At 40.3% G+C, this 24,772-nt stretch overlaps 2 protein-coding genes across 8 annotated transcripts in view; both read left to right on the top strand.

Moving 5' to 3' along the window:
* LOC103722483 (E3 ubiquitin-protein ligase UPL1-like) overlaps window positions 1-14,130 on the top strand; it is a 30,945-nt gene extending 16,815 nt beyond the window's left edge. For 2 of the 3 annotated variants that reach the window (XM_026810550.2, XM_039127674.1), the window contains exons 6-16: window positions 1,618-1,816; window positions 1,925-2,214; window positions 2,300-2,571; window positions 9,053-10,157; window positions 10,260-10,406; window positions 10,480-10,560; window positions 10,773-10,998; window positions 11,083-11,222; window positions 12,802-12,908; window positions 12,998-13,162; window positions 13,710-14,130. In XM_026810550.2, the coding sequence (XP_026666351.2) occupies window positions 1,618-1,816; window positions 1,925-2,214; window positions 2,300-2,571; window positions 9,053-10,157; window positions 10,260-10,406; window positions 10,480-10,560; window positions 10,773-10,998; window positions 11,083-11,222; window positions 12,802-12,908; window positions 12,998-13,100 (2,670 nt within the window). In that variant the 3' untranslated portion in view covers window positions 13,101-13,162; window positions 13,710-14,130. Of the gene's footprint in view, window positions 1-1,617; window positions 1,817-1,924; window positions 2,215-2,299; window positions 2,572-9,052; window positions 10,158-10,259; window positions 10,407-10,479; window positions 10,561-10,772; window positions 10,999-11,082; window positions 11,223-12,801; window positions 12,909-12,997; window positions 13,163-13,695 lie in introns of all 3 variants that reach the window. The other variant, XM_026810551.2, reaches the window with a different exon arrangement.
* A 2,784-nt stretch (window positions 14,131-16,914) lies between these two features.
* On the top strand, window positions 16,915-24,146 carry LOC120111144 (pentatricopeptide repeat-containing protein At5g55840-like). 5 transcript variants are annotated; one of them, XM_039127683.1, is made up of 5 exons: window positions 16,915-17,151; window positions 17,802-21,149; window positions 21,407-21,540; window positions 21,627-23,462; window positions 23,557-24,146. In XM_039127683.1, the coding sequence occupies exons 1-2, from the start codon at window positions 16,986-16,988 to the stop codon at window positions 21,050-21,052; spliced, it is 3,417 nt and encodes a 1,138-aa protein (XP_038983611.1). In that variant the 5' UTR covers window positions 16,915-16,985; the 3' UTR covers window positions 21,053-21,149; window positions 21,407-21,540; window positions 21,627-23,462; window positions 23,557-24,146. The 5 variants fall into 5 exon arrangements, with proteins under 5 accessions (XP_038983611.1, XP_038983613.1, XP_038983616.1 ...); XM_039127685.1 differs by having other exon boundaries at window positions 21,627-22,479; XM_039127688.1 differs by having other exon boundaries at window positions 21,627-21,687.
* The last annotated feature ends 626 nt before the right edge of the window (window positions 24,147-24,772 follow it).

A 24,772-nucleotide genomic window follows, 5' to 3' on the forward strand; every position in this document is an offset into this window, starting at 1 on the left:
ACAGAGAAGCTCAACTTTTGCATTTGGAGGAGAGTTTGGAAAAAAGAGGGGCAAAATGGGAGAGATGGAGAGGAGAGGGGGTGTGGCCATGAGGAGGGAGGAGGTAGAAACGGAGAGGTCTGGTGGAGGTGTGAGAAAGGGGGGGGGGGGGGGGAGGGAGCGCTGGGGCATGAGATGGTGGCGGCAGGGAAGGGGGCTTGATGCTGGAGGCAGGGGAGAAGGGGGGGCTAGTGACAAGGGTGGTGGCAACAATGGGGTTGGCTGAGGGCAGTGGAGGGTAGCGGTGATGCCAGGCATGAGGGAGTGAAGCATGGGGCACGGAGGCCAAAGGTGGGGACCCAGTTGTTGGCGATCAGGGCAGAGATGGATGGGGGCAGAAGGTGAAGGCCAGGTGGGAGAAAGTGGTGGTGGGGGGAGAGGGGTCAAGGCTGGAGGTGTGGGAAAATGGTGTGGTAGTGATGCGGGGGGCGAAGAAGGCAGCGAAAGGCGGTGGCAATGTGGGGTGGGTGGTGTGGCTGAGGGCAACGAAAAGAGCCAGAGACCAGCAGGGGGGGCAATGACAGCATGAGGGGTGGCAGAGGGGGCTGAGGGAAGATCCCAGTGCTGGCAAGGGGGTGCATGGGGTCAGAGTCCAGAGTCGGAATGTGATGAGGAAGGGGTGCGCACTTGAGGGGTGCTTGGAGAGGGGGGCATGTGGGGGGGCTCAGATATCAAGCATTCACCCTGCAGGATGACCTGCTGCAACTTGGCTGCATGTCCACCTACCACAAGTTGCACTTGAGCTGCAGGGCCTTTGCAGCTTGATTTGTAGCTGTGGGCCTCCAAACATGCGGGTTGGCCCACCTTGCAGTTGGACCTAATGTGTGAATCGACCTGCAACACACCAAACAGCCCCTAAGTGTCTTTCTGATGTGGCTATGATTGCCAATATGATGGTGGCACACCAACACTTTCAGCCAGTTTACAATCAAAAGTATTACATATGGCCTCAAATTTAATGTGCATTTTGTATGGGAATAAATTAATTTCCCAGCAAGATTGAAATGAAAACACCAAAATAATATTTTCCTAGTGGAAACAATATGAGTTGATGGGGAAGAATGAGGATCTAAAGGTAGCATTACACCTTGTTATGGGAAATCAGATTTGTCTACTATGACAATGATGTATGACCTGGAAGAATTGTATTGACTGTATACATTTAATCACTAGTTGCAAAGAGTATATTTTGGATTAATACTTTTTCATGCATTGTGATAAATGTACTTGTGGTTGACATGTTATAAGAAAGGAATGCTGGACCGGCCTATACTGGCTGGTTCAGCCCGTACCGAACCAGTCCAGTCTCTGACCGGTCCGATTCGGCATTAAAAAACGGTACCGGCCGGTATCGGCTTGTACCAGCTAGGCCAATTTTTTTTGGATTTTTGGAGGCCGAACTAGTGGTACCGGTTTAAACCGGTCCGGTGGCCGACCGGTATGCCTACTGGTACCAGTTCGGCGATCCTTGGTTATAAGCAAGTCAACAAAGAACTACTTACTATGATAATTCCAATGTTAGACTAATGTGGCATCACCTTTTTTTTTTTTGTGTGTGTGTATTTGTGTTGTTGGCAGCCCCTGGGCAAAGGCCTTCTTCAAAGACTTCTATTGAACCTATGTGCACATAGTGTTACACGTAGTATTTTGGTTGGCCTTTTAGTTGATATGATTAGACCTGAGGCTGATGGGCCTAGTGGGTCAGCAAGCATGATTCCTCAGCGGCTTTACGGATGTCAGTGGAATGTTGTCTATGGCCGACCTCAACCTTCAGATGGTGCTGCCTTTGCTTCCTCTTCTCTTGTGTTATTTTATTTTTTCTTTGGGGCGATCCCCCTGTTTTCGTTATCTTAGTTTTTGTGACATTTCTGTTGTTATTGTGTAGGCCTTCCACCTCTTGTGTCTCGTCGAGTTCTTGAAATTCTGACATACCTGGCAACAAATCATTCATCTGTTGCAAACATTCTTTTCTACTTTGATAATCCTTTGGCCTCAGAATCCTCAAATGCTACTCATTCAGAAAACAAGAGGGAGAAAGGTAAAGAGAAAATCTCTGAGGCAATGACATCATCAAGTGTATTGGAAACATCACCTAAGGGTTCCATGCCTGTAGTTATATTTTTGAAGCTTTTGAACATGCCATTATTTCTGCGAAGCAATGCACATCTTGAGCAGGTATTCACAAACTTATGATGGATTGCTGACGTATTTCTACTTGCATTTTACTTGCATTTGCAACTGGATTTATTTTATTGTGCAGGTTATGTCTTTGCTCCAAGTAGTAGTTAAGAATGCTGTCACAAAGATTGACTGCCTACCTCCCTCTGGAGAAGCTGCAGATGGTTCTCAGAATCAAGACACACAAAAATATTCTTCCACTTCAGAACAGAACTCTGGTCCGGAGATGGATCAAGGTCCTTGCACTGAGGTGCCATCATCAGGTGGGAAAAATCCTGTGGGCCAATACGATCTTCTTTTACAGCTTCCCGACTCTGATCTGCACAATCTCTGCATCATTCTTTCTCATGAAGGGTAAATATTTTGAACCAACATTTATCTAGAAATATATTTTGTTAAAAGCAGTTTGCTGATGTTCTTCCTGATTATGCTTGAAACTTTGAGACGTAATGTTAATAAAGTAGCGGACTCCTGTTCCAACCAAATTTGCATTAATGAATTACCAGATCTACCATATATACTGCTTCTTAAGCTAATGCATTGATGACATATGTGTTGCCCTAGCAGTTGAACAAGCTTAGGTAGTGATCTTCCATGCTGTCAAATGCATTTCTTTTGATTTATCTCAGTCTTAAACAATGCAAACAGTTAGGCACAGAGGATGCCCGTTAAGTAGAAATGGGATTACATGTTGACAGCCTTCAATTATATCAGTATTGAAAGAGAACCACCATGGTGTTCATGTATCTATGCTTTATTGTTCACATGCCTGAACAGAATATCCCATGCATTTACCCATTCCAATTTGGTAAACACACATAACCACAAGCTCTGGTGTTTTGCTTGGAGATAGTTTTATGGATCCTCTTAGCTATGCATTTCTTTTACCAGTTTCTGTCGATGCAAACTTGTATAGCTGTCACTACTGTCATTTGGTTTGTTTTAAGATTTTTCTTTTTGTTCAAGGTTCGCCGACCCGGTACTGAGGGTTTGCACTAGCTGGCTACCAGTTTTGTATAGTACTAGTCAAGGTCCGGCGTACCGGTACCGGTTGGCGTATCGATGGCCGGCCGGATCGGTACGGTACGTACCGGCTGGTACCGGTGCCGTACCGGCCGGTACCGCGAGCCAAAAATTTAATTTTTTTTTAAATGTTGTCTCTGTTGGATCTTAAATTAAGTGAAGATTGATTTTTTTTTTTGCTTTTTTCATGCTTTTTGATGTTTTTATGTTTAAATTTAGGGTTGAAATTTGAAACATCGATGATGCATGTTATGTTTTCCTTCCGTTCCAAATGATAAAATGATACACATAAAATATCTTCAAATTAAGATTCAATCATTTACATACATTTAAAGCATTCTTGGATATCTAAAATCGGGACGAGTGCCGATGGCTCTCGTAGATATCCGGATCATAAGTATAATCAGGAGGAGGCAAATCAACCCAATCAGAAGGAACGCGCGCCAGGTTATAAGAACTGTCGGATCTCTCGCTCATGCTCTGGCTCTGAGAGGTGTCCTCTAATTGTGTAGGGGCCCATCCAAATATGGCGGAAGCAAAATCCAATGCACCATATCCATATTCGTCAGGCTGAGGCTGTGGATAATAGAATCCATATCCGTATGCTGTCGGATCTGCAGTCGTATCCTGTCTTCCTGAACGACCTCGAGGAGCCCGTCTTCTATATCCAATGATATCCTCACGAAATCTATCAAGAGGTCGACCGTGGTCCGTATCCTGTGTAGCACCCATAAATTGGGACTCACCGGTGAAATAAAGACCACCCTCCGGCTGTGTCTCATGAGTACCATACTGTCCTCCGTTCCCTCCATGGCTAGAAGATCCATCACCACCAGAACCTTCATCGTTGCTAGTCCAAGTCTCTTCCTCGACACTCTCCATTGGGACCCTTTGTTTTTCTTTTCTGGCCCTCTCTGTCTGGCTATGTCGCCCTTGTCTGTCGAGCATCTCTCGATCAGCTCTCTCGGAGGGTGTCTCGTACCAATCATGTGGTGACTGGCTCCCTTGTGCCTATGGCTGATCAGCTCTGAAAGTGCGTGGAATATTGCGCTTACCCTATTGCTCTGGATCGACCCTAGCTTCGGTGGCTATGAAGCTAGCTGGTCGTGGAGGCGATCCTGGCTCGTCAAGCTCGGGCTCCTGCTGTTGGCCTACAAGCCAGTCGAGTAGTGGATTATCGTCATCAACAGTGAAGGTCCCGTAAATCGGATCTGTATACTTGAGCTCCGCTTCCTCCTGGATGCACTTTAGCCTCAACCGCAAATTGTAATGCACATAAATAAGGTCGTTGAGGCGCTTTTGCGTCAAACGGTTTCTTTGTTTGCTGTGAATAAGGGCGAAGGTGGACTAATTGCGCTCACAGCCACTAGAGGAGACTGTTTGGAAGAGGATCCGGATAGCTATCCGCTTTAGATTTTTCGCGGACCCGCCAAAATGCACCTACCATTCAGCTGCAAAAATATTTATAAAAATTACATATATGATAGTTCCATAATAGTAACTAAGTAACACCGGAGAATGTTTTCCTGATGTGTCACGTACCTGGATTCATATTGTGTTTGCTGACGACAGTCGCTCGTTGGCCAAAACTGTAGCTGCCCTCTCTAAATAATTTACTCTGTGAAAAATAAGCATAAGAAAACCATGTTGATAATTGAAGATGCCGATATACTTACACATGCTGGTAATTACTAAATCATAATTACCTCTTCAAGACATCGGGCCGCTTTTTCTAGATCATGCTCCATCTTGTAAATCACATTGCGCAAAGCATCCATAAGTGTTTCATCCATACCTATTCCATCTATGCTGTACTGAAACCGGGGGTTTAGGTAGTATACTGCACATATACGAGACTATCTTAGCATAATTATATAATTACATCCATCACTATAATTGTTACTATAATTATATCTTAGCTTACCTGCTAGATGCAAATCCGTACCCATTTGCGCTCCCCACCGTTGCTCAATGATGTTGATGTATGACCGGCCATATGCTGGATCTGCCTCCATAATCTGATCCTTTGCCTTGACCATCATATGATATGAAAACCTCATCTGGGGGTAGATCTCGCTATCTACGGCCCGCAGCACTTCATATAATGGTTTGATAGCCTTGACTATTATAGTAGCCCGCTGCCAGAATGGCTGCCTCGTCACCAAATCTTCTATCTTGCTCCCTTCAGTGCCGGCATAAGAATATCTACTATCATACCACTCGGGACTGGCAAACATCTGACGTAGGGCTCCTCTCTTCTCGAGTATGCTATCAAGTGCGATGAAATTGGTAGCAAATCGTGTGACTCCTGGTCTCAGAATCTCTCCTCCTGCATACTTTCTCATCAGTGAAAGGACCCAGTTATGGTTATAAATATACCTGGTAATGCGTTGGGCTGTCTCCACCGTTTGTTGCACCCTATGGATCTTTCCAATGTCCATCAACATGAGATCGATACAATGTGCAGCACATGGGGTCCAGAAAATGTGGTCGCCGCTCCATCAAGACCTGCCTGGCAGCCTTATATTGCGGCTCATTATCAGTGACGATCTGCACGACATTCTCCTCTCCTACCAGATCAATCACATCCTCCATAAGTTTCAGCATGTACGTGGTGTTGTGCACATAAGCCGAAGCATCAACCGACTTGTGGAAGAAGGTCTTCGCATCACAGTGTGTCAGGAAGTTGATGATGCTCCGCCTGGTCGAACCGGTCCAACCATTGCACATGATAGTTAGTCCATATATGGGCCACTTGCTCTTGTACGAGTCAATCCAATTCTCCAGCTCCTCCTTATTGTTGTCAAGAAGCTCACCGTATATGTCCTTCGGGCCTGGAGGAACTACATCAGGACCGACAGCTTGTATGACGGCAATGGCAGACCTGTAGTATGTATTGTCTGCCACATTCGCTGGGATGTGGCTGAAGTGAAATCAGGATCCAATAGCTCGCCACATAGTTTTCTTCTTATCCTTCATCCACATTGTGTCTACCCTCTGCTGCCTTGAATCTCTGCTGGGGAAAGCATGCGGATCTACATCATGAATTGTCACTCTTTGTGGAATTCCTCTAAATGACTTCTTTCGGCTACCAAAACTACTCAGCATAGATGCAATCCGGCCACGTTCTTTGCCGACGCCCTCCCTGACTGAAGTTGTCCTCAAGAACCCTGGATCTTGTCTAGTGCTCCCAGAACCGCCGCCCGACTCATATGCAGAGGGCCCAATCGAGCCCTATGCCTGGCCACCTCCTCATGCTGCCACTGATCATCCAGGCTTGCATGCATGGCCGCCTGAATATCTGCCTCCTCCTCATCTAGATCCTCAACCTCCTCTGGCTCCCTAGAGTGATAGGAAGGTGGTTCTGCCGCTCGGCGATCGACCTCCGCCCTCTTCTTGGAAGCCATCTCCTTCGCTTCTTTGACTTCAGCGAGATTCTGTTTCATCAGCACACGAATCTCGCTAGGACAATTCGGGCACGTAGCAACCTCACTGGAATTTTTGGCTAAGTGTTGCTTCAACCTGGTTACCCCTCCCTTGAAAATCTTATTGCAAAAGTTACATTGAAACTGGTGTCATTGCCCCTCTCCTCCAAGTCTTTGCCCATAAGACCAGCCAATATCACGCTTTGTAGGGTTCGTTTTTCTTGATGGCTCCATTTCTATCATAAATGTACAACTTATCAAAAAATTAAGCTAATAAAGTAAATTTTCGCATTATCTTATTTTTTAAGTAATTTATAAACTATTTTTTTTAAGTTACTTATTAACAAAATTAATGAAATAACATAAGACAAAAAAACCGCACCTTAAATAGTCTCCGCTGGATTTTTTGGGCAGGACCTCCTCCTCAATTTGTGGGCTATCTCTCAAATCTTTTCGTCTCTGATGACTCTTCAGAGGCTCACTGAATTTGAGTTACTCTGGACAAGCCAATCTCTCTGAAACACTTCTGAATTTGAGTTACTCTGGACAGAGCCTCTTGTTCGGTTTTTATAACCGAACGAGTGAGAAGGAAGGCGAGGTGCAGACAGGGTGATAGGCCTCTCGGCCGAAAGGCCACTTCGGTTTTTGTGTTGTGAAAAGAAAGAAGTGGCCTCTCGGCCACTTCTTTTTTTTTAAAAAAAAACAACAAAAAAGAAAAAAAGAAGTGCCCGTGGCCACTTCTTTGGGAAACCACGCGCGGCGGCGCCTTGTGCTGTGGTTCATTAAAAAAAAAAAATCGTAACGGTGCGAACCGGACCGACCGGTACGGGCTCCGTACCGGCCGGTTCGCTAAAAGAACCGGGAGATACCGGATTTCTTGTGGTTCCGGTACCGGTCTAGGACCGGACTGGTACGTACCGGCCCGTACCGGCCGGTACGGCATTCTATGGTACTAGTACACACTATATTGACCTGAGGTGTGCTAGGACTAGGCGGAGGGAGATGGAGAGGGAGAAGGGGAAGAGGGAAGAGATGGAGAGAGAGAGGGAAAGGAAGAGAGAGGGGAGAGAGAGAGGAAAGGGAGGGATAGGTGTACCTCCCTTCATTGGCGGCAGCGATGGCGATGGAACCCTAACCCTAGCCATGGAATCATCTTCATGGAACCCTAACTGTCGGTGTGAGAGTCATCATCATCAATCTTGTCATGAATGAGAATTCATGGAGGATCGGGAGGGGGGGACAGAGGGAAGAGGATCAGAAGAGAGGAGATGGAGAGGGTTGTTATAAGAACCTTGGTCGAGCCAGATCAAGATCAACTAGAGAGCTCAGCAGTTCATGCTTCTGTTTGTTGAACCTTGGATGCAAATTTAAGCGTCAATCCTCTTTTCCCTTGTATTTTTCCTGGCTGTTTAGTCAAGACAACAATATTATACTCATTACTTTTGAACTATTATCTCTAATAGCACACCCCCATAATTACATATCCATTAGCTAATTTGCTTTAGATAAATTGTTAATAGAACACTTCTGTAATCAGTAATTTCTTACATCTACAATACTTATTAAACATTTTAAGCCTAATTTAAACTAGAATGCAATAAATCTTGATTCTCATGAGTAATTAGAAGGTATAAACTGGCTAGCTGACAAAGGGCAATGCTTGACAGACTTCTCTCCAAGGTTATCCATCTTTGCATGGATATTGAAATGATAAAGAGGGCTAGTTCTGAGCCCAGAAGAGGAAAAACACTTAAACATATTACTAGATTACTATTTTTCCTCTCAGAATTGTGGTTGATCTCAAAGGTATATCTATTGCATATCAATTACTCGCCAAGTGAACGGAGCTCTATCAGCAATGTTGTGAGTATTAGATTACAATCCCTAAAAGTAAATAGTTATCAAAATCCAAGAAACTGATCTAATCTGTCTTCTTGTAGAAAATCAATAATATTTATGTAATCAAAGTGGTGAAATCACATATTACTAATTCTTTGATCTATTCAAGCATTATTTTTTCCAGTCTATCTTATTTCTTTCAGGTACTTAAAAAGTTGAAATTAACTCAAGTCATTTTTGAGTTATATGAGTTGGCTCAGTTCACTTGATTGACCTGCACTGTTCCTTTTAATGTCCGTATTTTTCTTACTAATGCTTTGAATATTTATTCAATTTTATTTATATCAGTTCATCTCTCAGAAAGCTGTCATTGAGTATTGAAATTTTCCTGTTTCCTGTGATGACTAGTTTGGAGTCCTCATATTAGTCCCGGTCTTAGGTGTATTTGCATATTGAAACATTTTTATTTCATGTGATGGCTTAGTTTTGAGTCCCCCCATGTCTTTTGTGTTAGGCCTTGTGACTAATGTGATTTATGTATTAAGCAGACTTTCAGATAAAGTATATTCACTTGCTGCTGAAATAGTAAAAAGAATGGCATCTGTTGCTCCTCCCCATCGAAAATTCTTTGCAACTCAGCTAGCTGGTTTGGCTCATAATTTGAGTTCTGCCGCTGTGTCGGAGCTCGAAAGTTTGAGGAATACACAGATGTTGGGACTTAGTGCTGGTTCAATGGCTGGAGCTGCAATCTTGCGTGTGCTACAAGCACTCAGTGCGCTCACTTCAGTTGATGGGAACAAGGGTGAAGATGTTAATGAGGAACATGAGGAACGATCTATATTGTGGAATCTAAATGTAGCTCTCGAGCCACTATGGCAAGAACTAAGTAACTGCATTAGCACTACTGAGGCAAAGCTAGGGCAGAGTTCAACTTTCTCTTCTCCTGTGCCATTGCCAGATGCTGGCGATATTGGTGGTTCTTCCTCTCTTTCTCCACCTCTTCCTCCGGGCACGCAGCGACTATTGCCATTCATAGAAGCCTTTTTTGTTCTGTGTGAGAAGCTACAGACAAACCAAACAATTGTGCTGCCAGATAACAATGTGACTGCAAGAGAGGTCAAAGAATTTGCTAGTACTTCATCATCACCATCTCTTAAGTACAGTGGTACTGGCACTATGACATTTGCAAGGGTTGCAGAGAAGCATCGGCGCCTTCTTAATGTTTTTATAAGGCAGAATCCAAGTTTGCTGGAAAAGTCACTGTCTATGATGTTAAAAGTACCAAAGCTGATTGATTTTGACAACAAGAGGGCATATTTCCGGTCACGGATTAGACAACAACATGACCAGCACCCTTCTGCTCCTCTGCGGATAAGCGTTCGCCGGGCATATGTCTTGGAGGATTCATACAATCAATTGCGATTGCGTCCCAGTCAAGACTTGAAGGGTCGGTTGACTGTACAGTTTCAAGGAGAAGAAGGGATTGATGCTGGTGGGTTGACAAGGGAATGGTACCAATTGCTCTCAAGGGTCATTTTTGACAAAGGAGCCTTGCTTTTCACTACTGTTGGGAATAATGCAACATTCCAGCCTAATCCTAATTCTGTCTACCAAACGGAGCATCTTTCCTATTTCAAGTTTGTGGGCCGCGTGGTAATATAATATGTTCGTGATTTCTGTATTGACTGGGATCATTCTAATTGTGGTTGTTCATTTTAGATTCTTCGTCATTTTATATTTCAACGAATTCTTCAGGTTGCAAAAGCACTGTTTGATGGTCAACTTTTGGATGTTTACTTCACTCGCTCATTTTACAAGCACATTCTTGGGGTGAAAGTGACTTATCATGACATAGAAGCTGTTGATCCTGATTATTACAAGAACTTGAAGTGGATGCTTGAGGTAGTGTTACATGTTTTGGTCTTGTGATAGGTTATTCTAACAATGAAACTGATATGTACTGAACTTTAAACAGAATGATGTAAGTGATATCCCTGATCTGACATTTAGCATGGATGCTGATGAGGAAAAGCACATCCTTTATGAGAAAAATCAAGTAAGACAACATTATCTGAATATGCTACATGGTCTTAATTCTGTAGGACTTAAAATTGGCAAGTTTCCTCTTCATTGTTAAAGATTATTTGAAGACAAATCAAAAGCGGATTATAAGGTTTTCAAGTTCCGTCCATTTGTCTTTGTAATTTGATTTTGATTTTTATGCATGCTTATTCCAACTAATTTGTTCTTTCCCTTTGTGTAATGCAGGTTACTGACTATGAGCTTATACCTGGAGGAAGGAATATTAGAGTTACAGAAGAAACAAAGCACGAGTATGTGGACCTTGTGGCTGAACACATATTGAGTACAGCTATTCGTCCTCAGATAAATTCCTTTTTAGAAGGTTTCAGCGAATTAGTTCCACGGGAACTTATTTCAATATTCAACGGCAAGGAGCTTGAGCTGCTAATTAGTGGACTTCCAGAAATTGATTGTGAGTGCTTTTGGCTTTTTGCTGTTATTAACAATTTTATCCATTTACCTTTTCAATTTTCATGATTCATCCTGGTGTCTGCAGTCGATGATTTGAAAGCCAATACAGAGTATACTGGCTATACAGGTGCATCTCCTGCTATTCAATGGTTCTGGGAGGTCGTTAAAGCATTCAGCAAGGAGGACATGGCAAGACTGCTGCAATTTGTAACTGGAACATCAAAGGTAATTATGATGTTTGACAATAATGTTACATTCATAAGGAAGGTTATTATGCGATAGATTTTGCGGTCACTTTTTCATTCGAGTAGTCAGACTAGTTGCTGCAAAAAAAAAAAATGCTTAATAAGATGAAGCTTGTGAATAGCTTTCATGCGATGTATGATCTATTTCCTTATTCTTTTTCTGTTGAAGTCTTCATGCGTGAAATTTTTTGATTGATAATTGGGTTCTATAGGGAAGAAGATCAAATTTGAAATGAATTCTTAACATGGAACTAAAGAAACATGAGTTTGACCCAATAAAACATGAAAAGTCATCATTAATATGTCGATTGATAATCAATCAGCTATGGGATTGTTTTTCTTTGAACTTAAATTGGCTAGTGCATTTTTAATTTGTTTTCCTATCTGCAAATGACACATATACTTGTAAGGAGTAAGGTTGGATCCATAACTCATCAAAGAGAAGGAGCCAGCTTGTCCCTTGTTTTCGTGAATATGACTGGATCAGGTAGATTCCAAAAACAGAGATGGAACCCAGAGTTAAACGCAGATGAATATTATACCTTGTATCCATGTGTGCTACTGTTTGGTTGCTAGCACGCAACATGAAAAGTATTATCATGTAAATCATTTTTCCTTTGTAGGATACTTTTATTTACTTTCTGTAAGAAATTAATCATGCTTACAATTTGAATTCTTAGACATTGTCCTGGATCCATAAATAATTTCTAAAATGCTTTATCGCTATCATGGATGATTTTCAATGCAGAAAGCTACCATTTAGATTTGGCAAGCAATAAAAAGTAAGCTATATGTAATGTTTTAAAGTTGTGAAGTTGAAGGTTAGTGCTTACGCAAACACTTAAGTGAATTATGGTTTAAATTTAAAAATAAGTAAAATTTATAAAATAACTAAAAAAGAATGATATAAAAATGTTAAGGAGATTAAAACTTAACTTAAGAAATGCATACATCTATTTGGGGTCTTTCACTAGTAACTTAACATGGTATTTGTAAATATGAAATGATTTACCACTCCTGGAACTTGTGGCTCGGAAAGTAAAAAAAAAAAAAAAAAAGAAGGGGTCAATTCAGGTTAACTTCTGAAGCTAAATATTATCTAGAGCTAATCATGCTTTTTATGAGTTATTTTACTCTCTTATTCCTCTTCAAATGCTTTCTCATGATTTTCATCAATTTCATTATTATCTCTTTTGCACACACCATTACCATCTAGGCTGAATCACGGTAAGGTAAATTCTGGATGAGGATGGTGTACTGGAGTTTGATATTCTAGTAACTTCATTTTGACTTTCTTTGGATTTGATATGTTTCTTGATTTTTTTGGTGATTGTCCTTCACTGAATGGTTGAGGTCGAATTTACATGGCCTCTTAAAGTTGATCATATTTTATTTCGATGCTTGTGTGGAAATTAACATATTTCTGATGAAAAGAAAAAACAAAATGTTTGTTCCAATGTTTAATTAAGATCTGCAGTCCTGGCTGATACCCCCTACTGCTATTATTCTCTCTCTCTCTGCCCCTCCCTCTCTAAACGAACTGTTTTTGGGTATATCAGGTTCCCTTAGAGGGATTTAAAGCATTGCAGGGTATTTCTGGCCCTCAACGGTTTCAGATCCACAAGGCATATGGTGCTCCTGAGAGGCTACCGTCTGCCCATACATGGTTAGACTTGCTAAGAATGCATTTCACTATTGCAATCTTATGTAACAAGTCGGACATTGCATTTTTAAAAGATTGGCATTACATTGCAGTTTCAACCAGCTGGACCTGCCGGAGTATCCGTCCAAGGAGCAGTTAGAAGAACGCTTGCTGCTTGCCATCCATGAAGCTAATGAAGGTTTTGGCTTTGGTTGATATATTATACTCCTCAGCCTCTCCTCTTGGAGCCAGTGTTCTTTTCTGATTGCCACGTACAGGTTGGCTTTTATTCTGTTTCAACCAGCGTATGGTGTTTGCTTATCTCAATCTTTCAACCGTGTTTGATTTGGTTTTGAACTAAAAAAATATGGCTTCGATGTAGGTAATGATTTTGTTTTAGAAAAAGGAATAGGGTGTGTTTTCTGCTCGCTGCTCAAGTTGCTTGTGCTTCTAATAGGTGTTGACGAGTTCAGAGTTTGCTGTTGAAGTAACATATAAATTGACTCAAGAACACCTACGTATTGTTCTTGCAATAGTGCTTAGAGTATCCATGTAGTTCTACTAGAAAATGCATGTGCAATCAATGCTAGATCCTGAGTGCTTGGGAGGGGGTTTAACAAAAAGTACTGATAAGATCAAAGGATTTAAGTAGTTATTAAGAGTCAATTTATTTTGTTACCAAAAAGAAAACCAATGTATTTTTCTTCATCATACACTGGAGGTCATTCATGTGCTAATTGATTAGCAAAAAGAAAAATGCATTGTCTTAGTTCGAGCAGATTTTGCAATTCATTGTTTATGTAATCATCAGTGATGGTTTTGCAGATTTCAGAAGCAACCAGATGAAGGTGGTGTGCAAAGCTTCTCTCTCTGAAATGGCTGGCATAGAAATTTTTGGAGAAGCAAAAACTAATCAAATTTGAAAAGGTGTCAGTCCTAACCTCGGACATCAAGCCACCAAGATAGTCAGGGTAGGTAGATATATTGCATTCTGACAGCAATAGCAAGGGCTTGGAGTCCTTTTTGTTTCTGATTATAGGCTCCATAGTTAATTTGGAGAAGTGTATATGCTTGAATGCTTGAAAAACAGTATCCTGCCTCTAATGTATATTTTTTTTTTCCTTTTTATATTAGACATCCTTTTACTCTGCCCCTCAGATTGTGAAGGGTAGCAGCTATTCAAATGAATAATTTGGTTGGCGTATATTTTTTTTCTCTAATTTTTTAGCTTAAATGACTTGAACTATATGTCAGAACTTCCTGTTGATTTATCCCTACAATTCTTGAAATAAGCACCATGTGCCTTCCTTGAAAGGTGAGAGGCAATGAAAAGATTTTCCTGAGTAAATTTTGTGTCTGGCAGTCTGTTTTTTTGGGGCAAAATTTTGAAAGATACCATCAGTCAAGACCCAAACTCAATCACTCTGGTCTTTTTCTTTTTTGTCTCAGAACATGAACGGATCACAATGCAATTAAAAATGAAGTCTGTACGAGCCCAACCACTGTAAATGGAGGAAAAGAAGAAACAATGAGCTGGATCCATATATCTTTAAAGGGTAGAAATGGTAAGCTAGCATGATACTATTGATCTGGGTCTTATATTTTCGACTCTTAGGGCGATTGCGATGTCCCAAGTTGGGGAAAGAATTCGAGTAAATTTGAGGGCTTGTCTACATTCATCTTTACCATGCCATCAAGGCATTCGCTTCTTGCCAGGTAGGGTCAAGTTCCACTAATAAGGGGTTTTGGATGCTCAGATTATCTATTTGAGCATGTACTGCCAGTAATTTTACCATCCGAACCAGGTGGGACCCACCAAGCTCATGGATAGCTAGCTTCTGCCTATGTCCACGAAGCTCAGGAGAAGGGTTGAATTTGCATAGGATATATCCAACCTATGTGCAAACTTAGATTATATGCACCAAATCCAAACCTGAATCCTGTTTACTGACGCTGTACATTATAAGGTGTGAAGTTTGGTCGTGTTTTGGATTGTTATGAAGCATATGTTGGGTTTTGATTATGACATAAGGTGCAGAGGCAAGGGTGGAGGGCTTATCATGGGAAGGGGAAGGTTACATTCAGCTGCCATCATTTTAAGCATTGCACCAGCTGCTCACCGGCATCCGGTTGCCACCTTCATCATAAGAGAAAGGAGCCTTACAACAGTTGAGAGAGGCGAGGAAAACAGGATAGGACTAGTTTCTTAATTGAGATACATTAATAATAAAAACTATCAAGAATTCCCTGCAAAAAAGAATATATTATAAATAGACACACACATGTATCTACCGGTGTCATAATAGTCTATGTCGAAGCTCGATCTGATAAGATTTTGAATCTCACTTTGCATTGCTATGAAACTCAATAGTTAACTGAACTTTATCTCCTAAATGCAAACTCCCAAGTTTTGAGTTGATGCTGATTTAGTTAGTGGCCTAAAGTTCTGTTTGGATATTTCTCTAGAATTGAGCTAAAAATCGTGTAATGATTGACCCATCTAGCTTGTATTTTTTAATAGCTTATCCAAATTAAACTCAGATTCTAATCTTAGATTGTATGGAAAAAAAAAGATCTATGTAATTTTTTTTTATGGTTGATATACAATCATATCTAAATGGACGGCCTAATTCATAAATTTTATAGAATTTTCAATCTAACTGTAATAACCCAGGACTTTACCCAAAATGACTAGCTGAAAGGTATTATTTGAGTTCCTTGATCCTATATAAGTACTTAAAATCTACCTAGCAAATAACCAATGTGGGACTAAATATACACTCGCACGGTCCTTACATACTTTCCCTATTCAGGCCTTGACGTTATCGTCAGGCTAAGGTTTCAAATCAATTCAAATTTAATCTCAAACATCACGATCGGCTCGTGGTTAGCTCCATTAAATCTGTGCTGGAGTGTCCCCTAGTCCACATAGGTTATAGGTTGGGTCGGCTCTGATACCATTTGTAACAACTTAGGACCTCACTCAAATTTGCTAGCCGGAATGTATTATTTGGGTTCCTAGATCCTATATAAGTACCCAAGATCTATCCAGCAAAAAATCAATGTGGGACTAAATATGCGCTCGTATGGGTCCTTACATAAATTTAGGATCTCACCCAAAATGGCTTTTGCTTCCTTCACTTACTGCCTTAGAAAGGAACAAGCTTAATTTAGGCACCTACCTCCTGGCATTGCCGCTCTGCTCTTTGCTTGGTCGCTCGATTCGATCGGGAAGAAAGCACACACGATCTATATATAGATGAATAATACCAGTTGAGTCGGATGGTGCTAGTGTTCTCACTTACGAAAAAAGGGGCTTAACTTCTTAACTACCAATTGGCTTTTCGCCTCCCATATTATCTTACTTCTTCTTTGGCGAGCGGCTCCCGCACCGAGGCGGATCTGTAGTCTGTCGTTTTGACCGAAAGATGAAGTTTGCTTAAGTCCTCCAAATGAGTCTATTCGCCTCGTGAAGTTCAGTGGCTCTCCGCAGTCGACCCGGCCATAGCTAGCACCCCTGTTCGACCTCGTAGGGCTTAAGGAAAAAGAGTCTTGAGGTTCATTCCCCCCTTCCAAGAATCAGTCAGCTGCATCGTATCAATAATGGTTCGGGTGAGGCGGGAAAAAAAGAGAAGGTCATAACTATTGGGAACTCAAGGCTAGTCCTCTACTTAGTAGGGCTTTTTGATCATCATCAGTAAGGTGTAAGTAAGGCATTTTCAAAGCCCGCCTACCTACCTTTTAGTTAGGGCGGGCTACTGAACCCGATAAACTTCTTCATTTATGGCAGGGACGGAAGGTATTATTTGAGTTTTTTGATCCTATATAAATATCCAAAATCTATTCAGCAAATAACGAATATGGGACTAAACACATGCTCACATGTGTCCTTACATTAACTTTACGGGAATATACTAGCAGCCGTGACGCGACCCTCCTTGTGTAGTCTTTGGCCACCCTCTTTGGACACAGATGGTCGTGATTCAAAAAGCATGCTTACGTGGCAACCAACTGGGCTACTCTCCATGGCCGTTCTATAAGGGTCGCCCGCCGGAGCAATACCCTCAGCGATCTTTTCGCTAAATCGAGACGTTTCACAAGATGCAACAACTTTCACGACCAAGCTTCCGAACACCAACCCGATTCCCCTCGTTTAACCGCAAAATCTCGAATCCTAGCTCGATTCCCCGACAAGGTTTCACGGGCATTCCGAGAGCAAGGCGGGGAGATGGCAGGAACCCCGAAAGGGGGAGCAAACCCAGCTCTTGTACGCTCTAATTTCCCTCCTTTTCCGCCTCACTTCGACAAAATCATGTGTTCCTTAAAAAGGAGTTTTCTTTCGTTTATTTCTTTGAATTGGTGTCAATTGTCTATTTAAGTTCTTCATTGTGGTGATCGGAAGATTGCTCTATTCTCTTATTATTCTTTCTTTGGTCCAATTATCTATCTACGTCTTTTATTTTTTTATCCTTCTATGGTTGTGTCATTGGTTTCATCTTTTATATTGTCACTAATGTTCAATTTTTTTGTTCAATTTCTTTTTTTCCCTGTGCCTTTCTATGATATAATAATTCGTGTTTGGTTCCTTCGTATTTGTTGTTACAACAACATGATTCATTATGGGAATTTCGTTCAATTTTAACTAGTCTGTCTTCTGATTTTGTTTTCCCTCATCAAGGGTGAATGAATTGGTATGAATTTTTCTATACTCTTTGATGCGTTCTTCTCTGTTTTTAACGAAGTCTACTGATATTATTTCTTCAAATAGATGATATTTGTTAAAGCATTCTGTTTTGCTAACCTTGTGACTGTGTGCACGCAAACTGTTTGTAATTTTTGTTCTTAGATTTGTTTCCTTTTTCTTTAAAGTTTTTGATGCCATGCTTATCCTTAAATTTCTAAATTTTGTTGCAACAGCTCAAGAGATTGAGAGTAGCATTTACATGATGCTTACCATTCATCGATGGGAGTCACTGAATCACATGGACTACAAATTGGCTAAACTTAGAAAGGTTCATGGAAAACTAGCTTTGAAATTTCTAAATTGGATCATCCGGCACCAGGGCTTTGATCAGATTACTCACATATATGGTATCACAGTCCATATACTTGTTCGGGCTCGGATGTTTGAGCCTGCAAAGTCCATATTGAAACATCTTTCTCAGATGGGTATTCCATGTTGTTCCCTTTTTCATTCGCTTATGCATACTTACCGCCGTTGCAATTCCAATCCTTCAGTTTTTGATCTTTTGATTAAGGTTTACATTAAAGAAGGGCTGCTCAAGGATGCTATGAAGACATATCGGTTGATGGGGTCCCAAGGATTTGGGGCTTCAGTTTATTCTTGCAACGCCATTCTTGCAACTCTTGCAAGGGAGGAGGGAATGCCTTCAGTTTGGTTGTTCTTCAAGGAGATGCTAACAAGGAAGATCTGTCCCGATGTCAGCACTTTCAATATAGTACTGAATTCTCTTTGTGTTGGCGGAAAGCTTGGGAAAGCTAATTGTCTTTTTAAAAAGATGGGAAAGGCTGGCTATTCACCGAATATTGTAACATATAATACACTGCTTGATTGGCATTGCAAGAAGGGAAGGTTTAAGGCTGCTCTTAAGGTGTTGGACTGCATGGAGAGAAAAGGCATCAAGGCAGATGTCTACACATATAACATACTTATCGACAACTTATGTAAAATAAATAGGAGTGCCAGAGCTTATTTATTATTAAAAAGGATGGAAGAGAATAAAGTATCTCCCACTGAAAGCACATACAATACTCTCATTAGTGGCTTCTGTAAAGAAGGGAAGATTAATGTCGCTACTCGTATTTTCGATGACATGCTAAATCTTAGTCTTTCTCCAAGTTGTATTACTTACAATACATTGATCAATGGGCACTGTCAAAATGGAAATACTGATGAAGCCTTGAGGATTTTATCTGAAATGGTTGCTGCAGGGGTAATGCCTAATGAGATTACTTATGGGACTTTATTGAATGGTTATTGCAAGGCTTCAGAGCTGGATGCTGCGACAGATCTTCTCGAAAAGGTGAGGTCGGAGGGTCTTGATGTCAACTGTATAATGTACACAATCTTAATACATGGGTTTTGCAAAGAGGGACAGCTTAATAGGGCTTTACAATTTCTTTATGGTATGCTTGAGGCTGGGGTTAGCCTTGACGTTGTCACATATTCTGTACTTATAAATGGTTTGAGCAAAATGGGTGAGTTAAGCCAAACAAAGAAGATTCTAGCGAACATGCACAAAACTGGAGTTCTACCTAATAACATATTATATGCAACATTAATTTGTCATTGTTGCAAGGATGGAGATGTCATGGAAGCAATGAACTTGTATGCTGAGATGTGTCGTGTGGGTCAATACGCTGATCGGATCACCTGTCACAAATTGATTTATGCTCTTTGTAGGAGGGGACAGTTGAGAGAAGCAGAGCAGTTCATGGAACATATGACCAGGATGAAGGTTTCTCCTGATTCCATCAGCTTCAATTGTATAATAAATGGTTATGGCTGTCGAGGTGATGCACTAGGAGCATTTTTCATTTATGATGAAATGATTAGACGGGGTCATCTTCCAAATAATATTACATATGGAAGTTTACTTAAAGGGTTATGTAGGGGAGGAAACTTGAGTGAGGCAAAGAAGTTTTTGACTCAACTTCATGATATTCCTTTTGCTGTTGATAATCTTACCTATAACACACTGCTTGTAGAGATTTGCAAGTCTGGAAACTTAGGGGATGCTCTGAGTTTATGTGATAAAATGATTGATAACAACATGATACCTGATAATTACACTTACACAATTCTTCTCAGTGGCTTTTGCAGGAAAGGGAAGATTATTCCGGCAGTTCTTCTGTCTCAAAAGATGTGGGAGAAAGCATTGTTTCCTAATCATGTCGCTTATACTTCTTTGATCCATGGTTTAGCAAGAGAAGGCCAACTAAATGCTTCTGCATACCTGTTTGAAGAGATGATGAATAAAGAAAGACTATACCCTGACACTGCTGCTTTTAATGCTATGATTGATGGGTACTCAAGAGCAGGAATGATACAAAAAGTGGATGAGTTGGTTACAGTGATGCAGGAAAAAGGTCTGAATCCAAATCTAGCTACTTATAACATTCTAATGCATGGATATGTCAGAAAATGCCATCTACTAAGATCATTTAACCTGTACAAGACAATGTTAAGGATGGGTTTTTTGCCTGATAATCGCACATACCATTCCTTAATTCTTGGACTTTGCAAGTCTGATATGATGGATATTGGGGTGAAATTTTTGGAGAAGATGATGTCAAGGGGTGTTATTCCTGATGACTTGACCTTCAATATGCTTATTACTAAGTACAGTGAGAAAAGTCAGATGACCAATGCTTTCAAACTTGTTAATTCTATGAAACGTTTGCAAATGTCACCCAGCAGGGCCACCTATGATGCTATTGTAAGTGGATTAAATAGAAAAGGTTTTCTGCAACAATCATATGTCGTGTTGCATGAAATGATGGAAAAAGGGATTTCTCCAAAACATACACATTATATTACATTGATTAACGGGAAATGCAGGGTTGGTGATATATGGGGGGCATTCAGACTGAAAGATGAGATGGAAGAGTTGGAGTTAGTGCCCAGTGAAGTTGCTGAGAGCACAATTGTTAGAGGCTTGTGTAAGTGTGGAAAGCTTGAAGAAGCAATGCTGGTATTTGATGGCATGCTTCGGACAGGTGTGATGCCAACAATTGCTACTTTCACTACTCTTATGCATGGGCTTAGCAAAGAATCTATGCTTGCTGATGCTTTGTTTTTAAAGGATGTGATGGAACAATGTGGTCTGAAGCTAGATGTTGTTACCTACAATGTTCTTATCACGGGATTATGCACCAATGGTCATCTTGCTGATGCCTGGAAATTGTACATGGAGATGAAGGATAAGGGCCTTTGGCCTAATATCACAACTTACACTGTGCTCATCGATTCTGTTTATAAGGAAAATAAACTTACTGAGGGAGAAACACTTTTGAAGGATATACTAGACCGAGGCTTAATATCTTCCCAAAAAAATATCAGTAATTTGCATGAGGGTTTGGCAAATGCAATGAGAAGATTGAATAATTTAAGGCATTGTCGGAAAAGAATTAATACAATGAAATAAGGTGGGGAGCAACATTTATTGCATCATTGCAGTTGTTTGTTTCTTACGTGTTGCAATTCTATAAAGGCCAGGAATATTCAGAGATGTTAAACTCAAGGTTTGTGATCTGTAACCCTTAGAGCTTGGTCTTTGTTTTTCCCCTATCATCATATCATTCTTATTCTTCTTCTTTTGGTCAGCCTACTTTTTGTTTTTTCCATGTCTTTATCATATGGAATGCATCTTTCTTCATCTTTCTTTATAGGAAAATTGAAGAAACTTTAGCAAACACTATCTCCACTATTGAATGCATTTAGTGCTTTAGTTTCTCCTTTATGTTGAAGCATGTGAACTAAAGCCCTTTTTCGCTTCCAGACTAAAGTGAAGAGAAGACACAAAAATCTGAACTAATACTCTTTGTCACTGCTGATGATTGCCTGGGTTCTTAAGAAGCAATATCTACAAACTGCAGAATAAGCTGGTCATTCTTGCATATACTTTTTTTATTGGTAATTAATTTTTTCTTAGCCTTTCTTACTTCAATTTTATTTGCTAGTATAATTTTGCTAAGCTTATTTAAGTTTGCCAATCACAGCCCATAGAAGAAGACAATTTTCGTCTGAGCATAAGGATTGCCTGCACATCACGCTTGCACTGTAAGTCAGTTTCTTGATATTGTTTTGGCTAGTGCGAAATTGCAAATTGATTATTTTGTGTTCCTTCACCAATGAGGACCCACTACATGATGCTTTCGACTCTTGACTTATTGATGGCATGAGGTATGCCCCCACAACTCATCTTTTTGAGAAATACTGGGGTTGATTTGCCACCCCACAGGATTGGACCTGGAACCTCTCCTAAGGAGAGAAAGGTGTCCATCAGCTAAGCTAACAGCTGTTGGGATATGCCACCACATCTCTTATTCTCATAGGGGTATTAATAATGATCTAGCATACTTATAACTGTTCCATTCTTTATGAGGTTTACTGTTCCTTTATACAATATTAAGTATTCTTTCCTTGTGTTTATACTCTTTTCAAACTTTTCTGTTTACTTGTAAATTGAATTACTAAGCCTGCTTATATCTGGAATTTTTACTTAAAGTGGAAAACTGCATTTGATGATAGGATATAAAACTGTATACACATCTTTGAAGTAATTAGAGCGAACACAACTATGAGAAGTTAGAAAAACCAAACATGCAAGTACTTTCATGCTGTTGTAGATGACACAAGCGTTTTTCTTTTGGCCATTCATGGCTGTCTTGTTTCTCTCATGGCAGTCATGTCACTACAAAGCAAAATGAGCAAAAAACCTCTCAAGAACAAGCCGCCTGATGTACTTCGTAGTTCATGTAGGAAAAAATTATAAGTTTAGGGAATGAAGTTGATTATTAGCCCTTAGAAGGGACATCCAACCATTCACTGGAGACTGGAGTATGTGAAAAGGTAGGCAAGGCTGCAAAGCGGACTAGAAGGTGGATGATGTTTATGCAGGAAAGCCGTCTTTGGGCTTTTTATTCACTTCCACAAGTTTTAGCTTTTTGTGCATGTAAGTTGTGGAAATGGGCAGCAAAATATGTAGTTGTTCAGAATGCTGCCAGAAATTCTCTTAATGAAATATTTATTAGATAAGTAAGTTAATCTCAAAATTGATCGCCAATGGAGAATAGGAAACTCTAAGTTCCTGAGATTTTTTTATCTCGGAATGAAAACCAGCATCCTGGAATTAAATTCCATGACCTTGAGTTTCATTTCCTGCACTACTTGATGGCAGTCAATGCATGTTAGACTCTAATATAGTAGTTTATTTTTTAGTAACTGGGTTAAGCCTTTTCCAATACACTTGAACTCTGCCAGATTATTAAATGCAGTTCTATCTTAGGACATGCCGTCTTAGTTTTGTTCTTTACATCGTTGTTTTATCTTTTATCAAATAATCATAATAGTGAAAAATAGAATGAATTGAAGCACAAAATTCATCAGGAGTAAGATCAATCTGAGAAGTGGCCACTGCAACAGCCATCCAGTCTTCATTTCTTAAAACAGCACTGATACATTTCCAAACTTGAGCTACCAAAAAACCATTCTCTACAACCATCTATAAATGGTGAGATCATGTTCTCTGTGTCCTACCTTATGTGGATTGACCAAGAACACATATTATTGGAATATAGGAATCCTCTATCAATTTTCTAGAGCAATACATGCTCCATTATGCTGAATGTTAAACAGGTGGCAAGCAGGTGCTTACCAGTTGTAATTGTTCCTCTAGTGCCTGCTTCCTACAGATGTTGGTAGCTTGTGAATTTTGTGGTATGAACACCTGCCACCCAATTCCCACAGACCATATACGAAGTCTACATTATGAGAGATTGATTTGGATGGTATCGGTGATATCAGCTTCATGTCTAACTTCTCTGTTAAAGCAGGTTGCATGCAACAATTGTATGAACCAGATTATTTGAAATTGACACCTACTATATTTCTTTCAAGTTCTTTGATTTGATGCATCTGTCATACCAGGTGGTGGTTTGCTTTTGCCATGCATTTCACTGCAGACACCAATCTTGTGAATTTTGAGGGCTGCTGCAAGGGGGTCATTTTTATTGAGAATTTTAGATGAGACCACAGGGCATGCATAGTCATGTGAGTCTGACTTCAGTGGGAGATCTTTGTATCTCATTAGGTGAGCAGAGCTAAGTGAGTTCAGGACATTGACACGGTGATGGTGAAGCAACATTTGTTTGTTGAAGGGACCTAGAAGTCTTCCATATGCTGGCAACCTCCGAAGGATATTTTGTTAGGGAATCTGGACATGGAGCTAGTTAGGGACCTGCTGTCGATATGCCTTCAAGACTAAGTTCAATTTCTAATTGCATACTTGGAAAGGCTAGATCATTACAACCTTACAGCTTCTTCTGAAATAAGTTATCATCAATACTACTAATTTATGATATAAGTTTGAGATTTGGTTTTCATAAAGCTGTTTTCAGTTTGGTGGTTGTTTGTTTACTGTTTCCCTGAGATCATGTTGTATTGAAATTTCATGTACCTAATTCACATGGAAATGAATATTAATGCATCGCTATATCAATTCATTGACTGATGATTTATTTGGAATTCGTTTTTTTTTTTTAAACTGTAGATTGATAAATATGTTAATATTTTTGGTTGATTCAATTTCTTTCCCGTTAGATAGAATCAGGAGGGATGCATCAACTGAAGAAGAGAGTGCAGGGGGATAATCAGCTTTAGATATTTGTAAATTCGATGTTTGAAATGATAAATAAAAGTGAGGTGATATTGTGGGTAAGTGGGATAGAGCTTTCAAGCTGATAAGATGCTTCTTTCTACTTTTTTGATTGATGGGATCTCTTTAGGAGACAGAACTACAAAAAGATGATATGGGGCAATGGGACAGGTTCTGCTCCTTGTGAGCAATCAAATGAATGAAATATAGCTCTAAACATACTCTCAAAAAAGGCTTAAAATAACGATGTCACAACTCTACACATTTGGTAGAACATAGGTCCATGTAAATGTATGATCAATCTATGTTTTGATCTTTTATAATTCACTAAATGTATGATCGATTTGTCTAACAACAAACTAAGATGCACAAGCATGTTTCTATTGCTCCAATTTTTCCTTCTCTTTTTTTTTTCTCCGTGTTTGTGCATGCTCGTTTGTGGTTGGACCGGTCCACCGCTAAACTGAGAACTTGGTCCAACCAATAATT

This window comes from Phoenix dactylifera, chromosome 1 (genome assembly GCF_009389715.1).
Source record: "Phoenix dactylifera cultivar Barhee BC4 chromosome 1, palm_55x_up_171113_PBpolish2nd_filt_p, whole genome shotgun sequence".
NCBI lineage: Eukaryota > Viridiplantae > Streptophyta > Magnoliopsida > Arecales > Arecaceae > Phoenix > Phoenix dactylifera.

What these genes read in the sequence shown, in the direction of transcription:
- LOC120111144 (XM_039127675.1), top strand. Translation starts at nt 16,986, where the DNA reads ATGCAACAACTTTCACGACCAAGCTTCCGAACACCAACCCGATTCCCC. An exon ending in GGGGAGCAAACCCAGCTCTT is followed by an intron (nt 17,152 to 17,801) that starts GTACGCTCTAAT and finishes TTGTTGCAACAG; the next exon opens with CTCAAGAGATTGAGAGTAGC.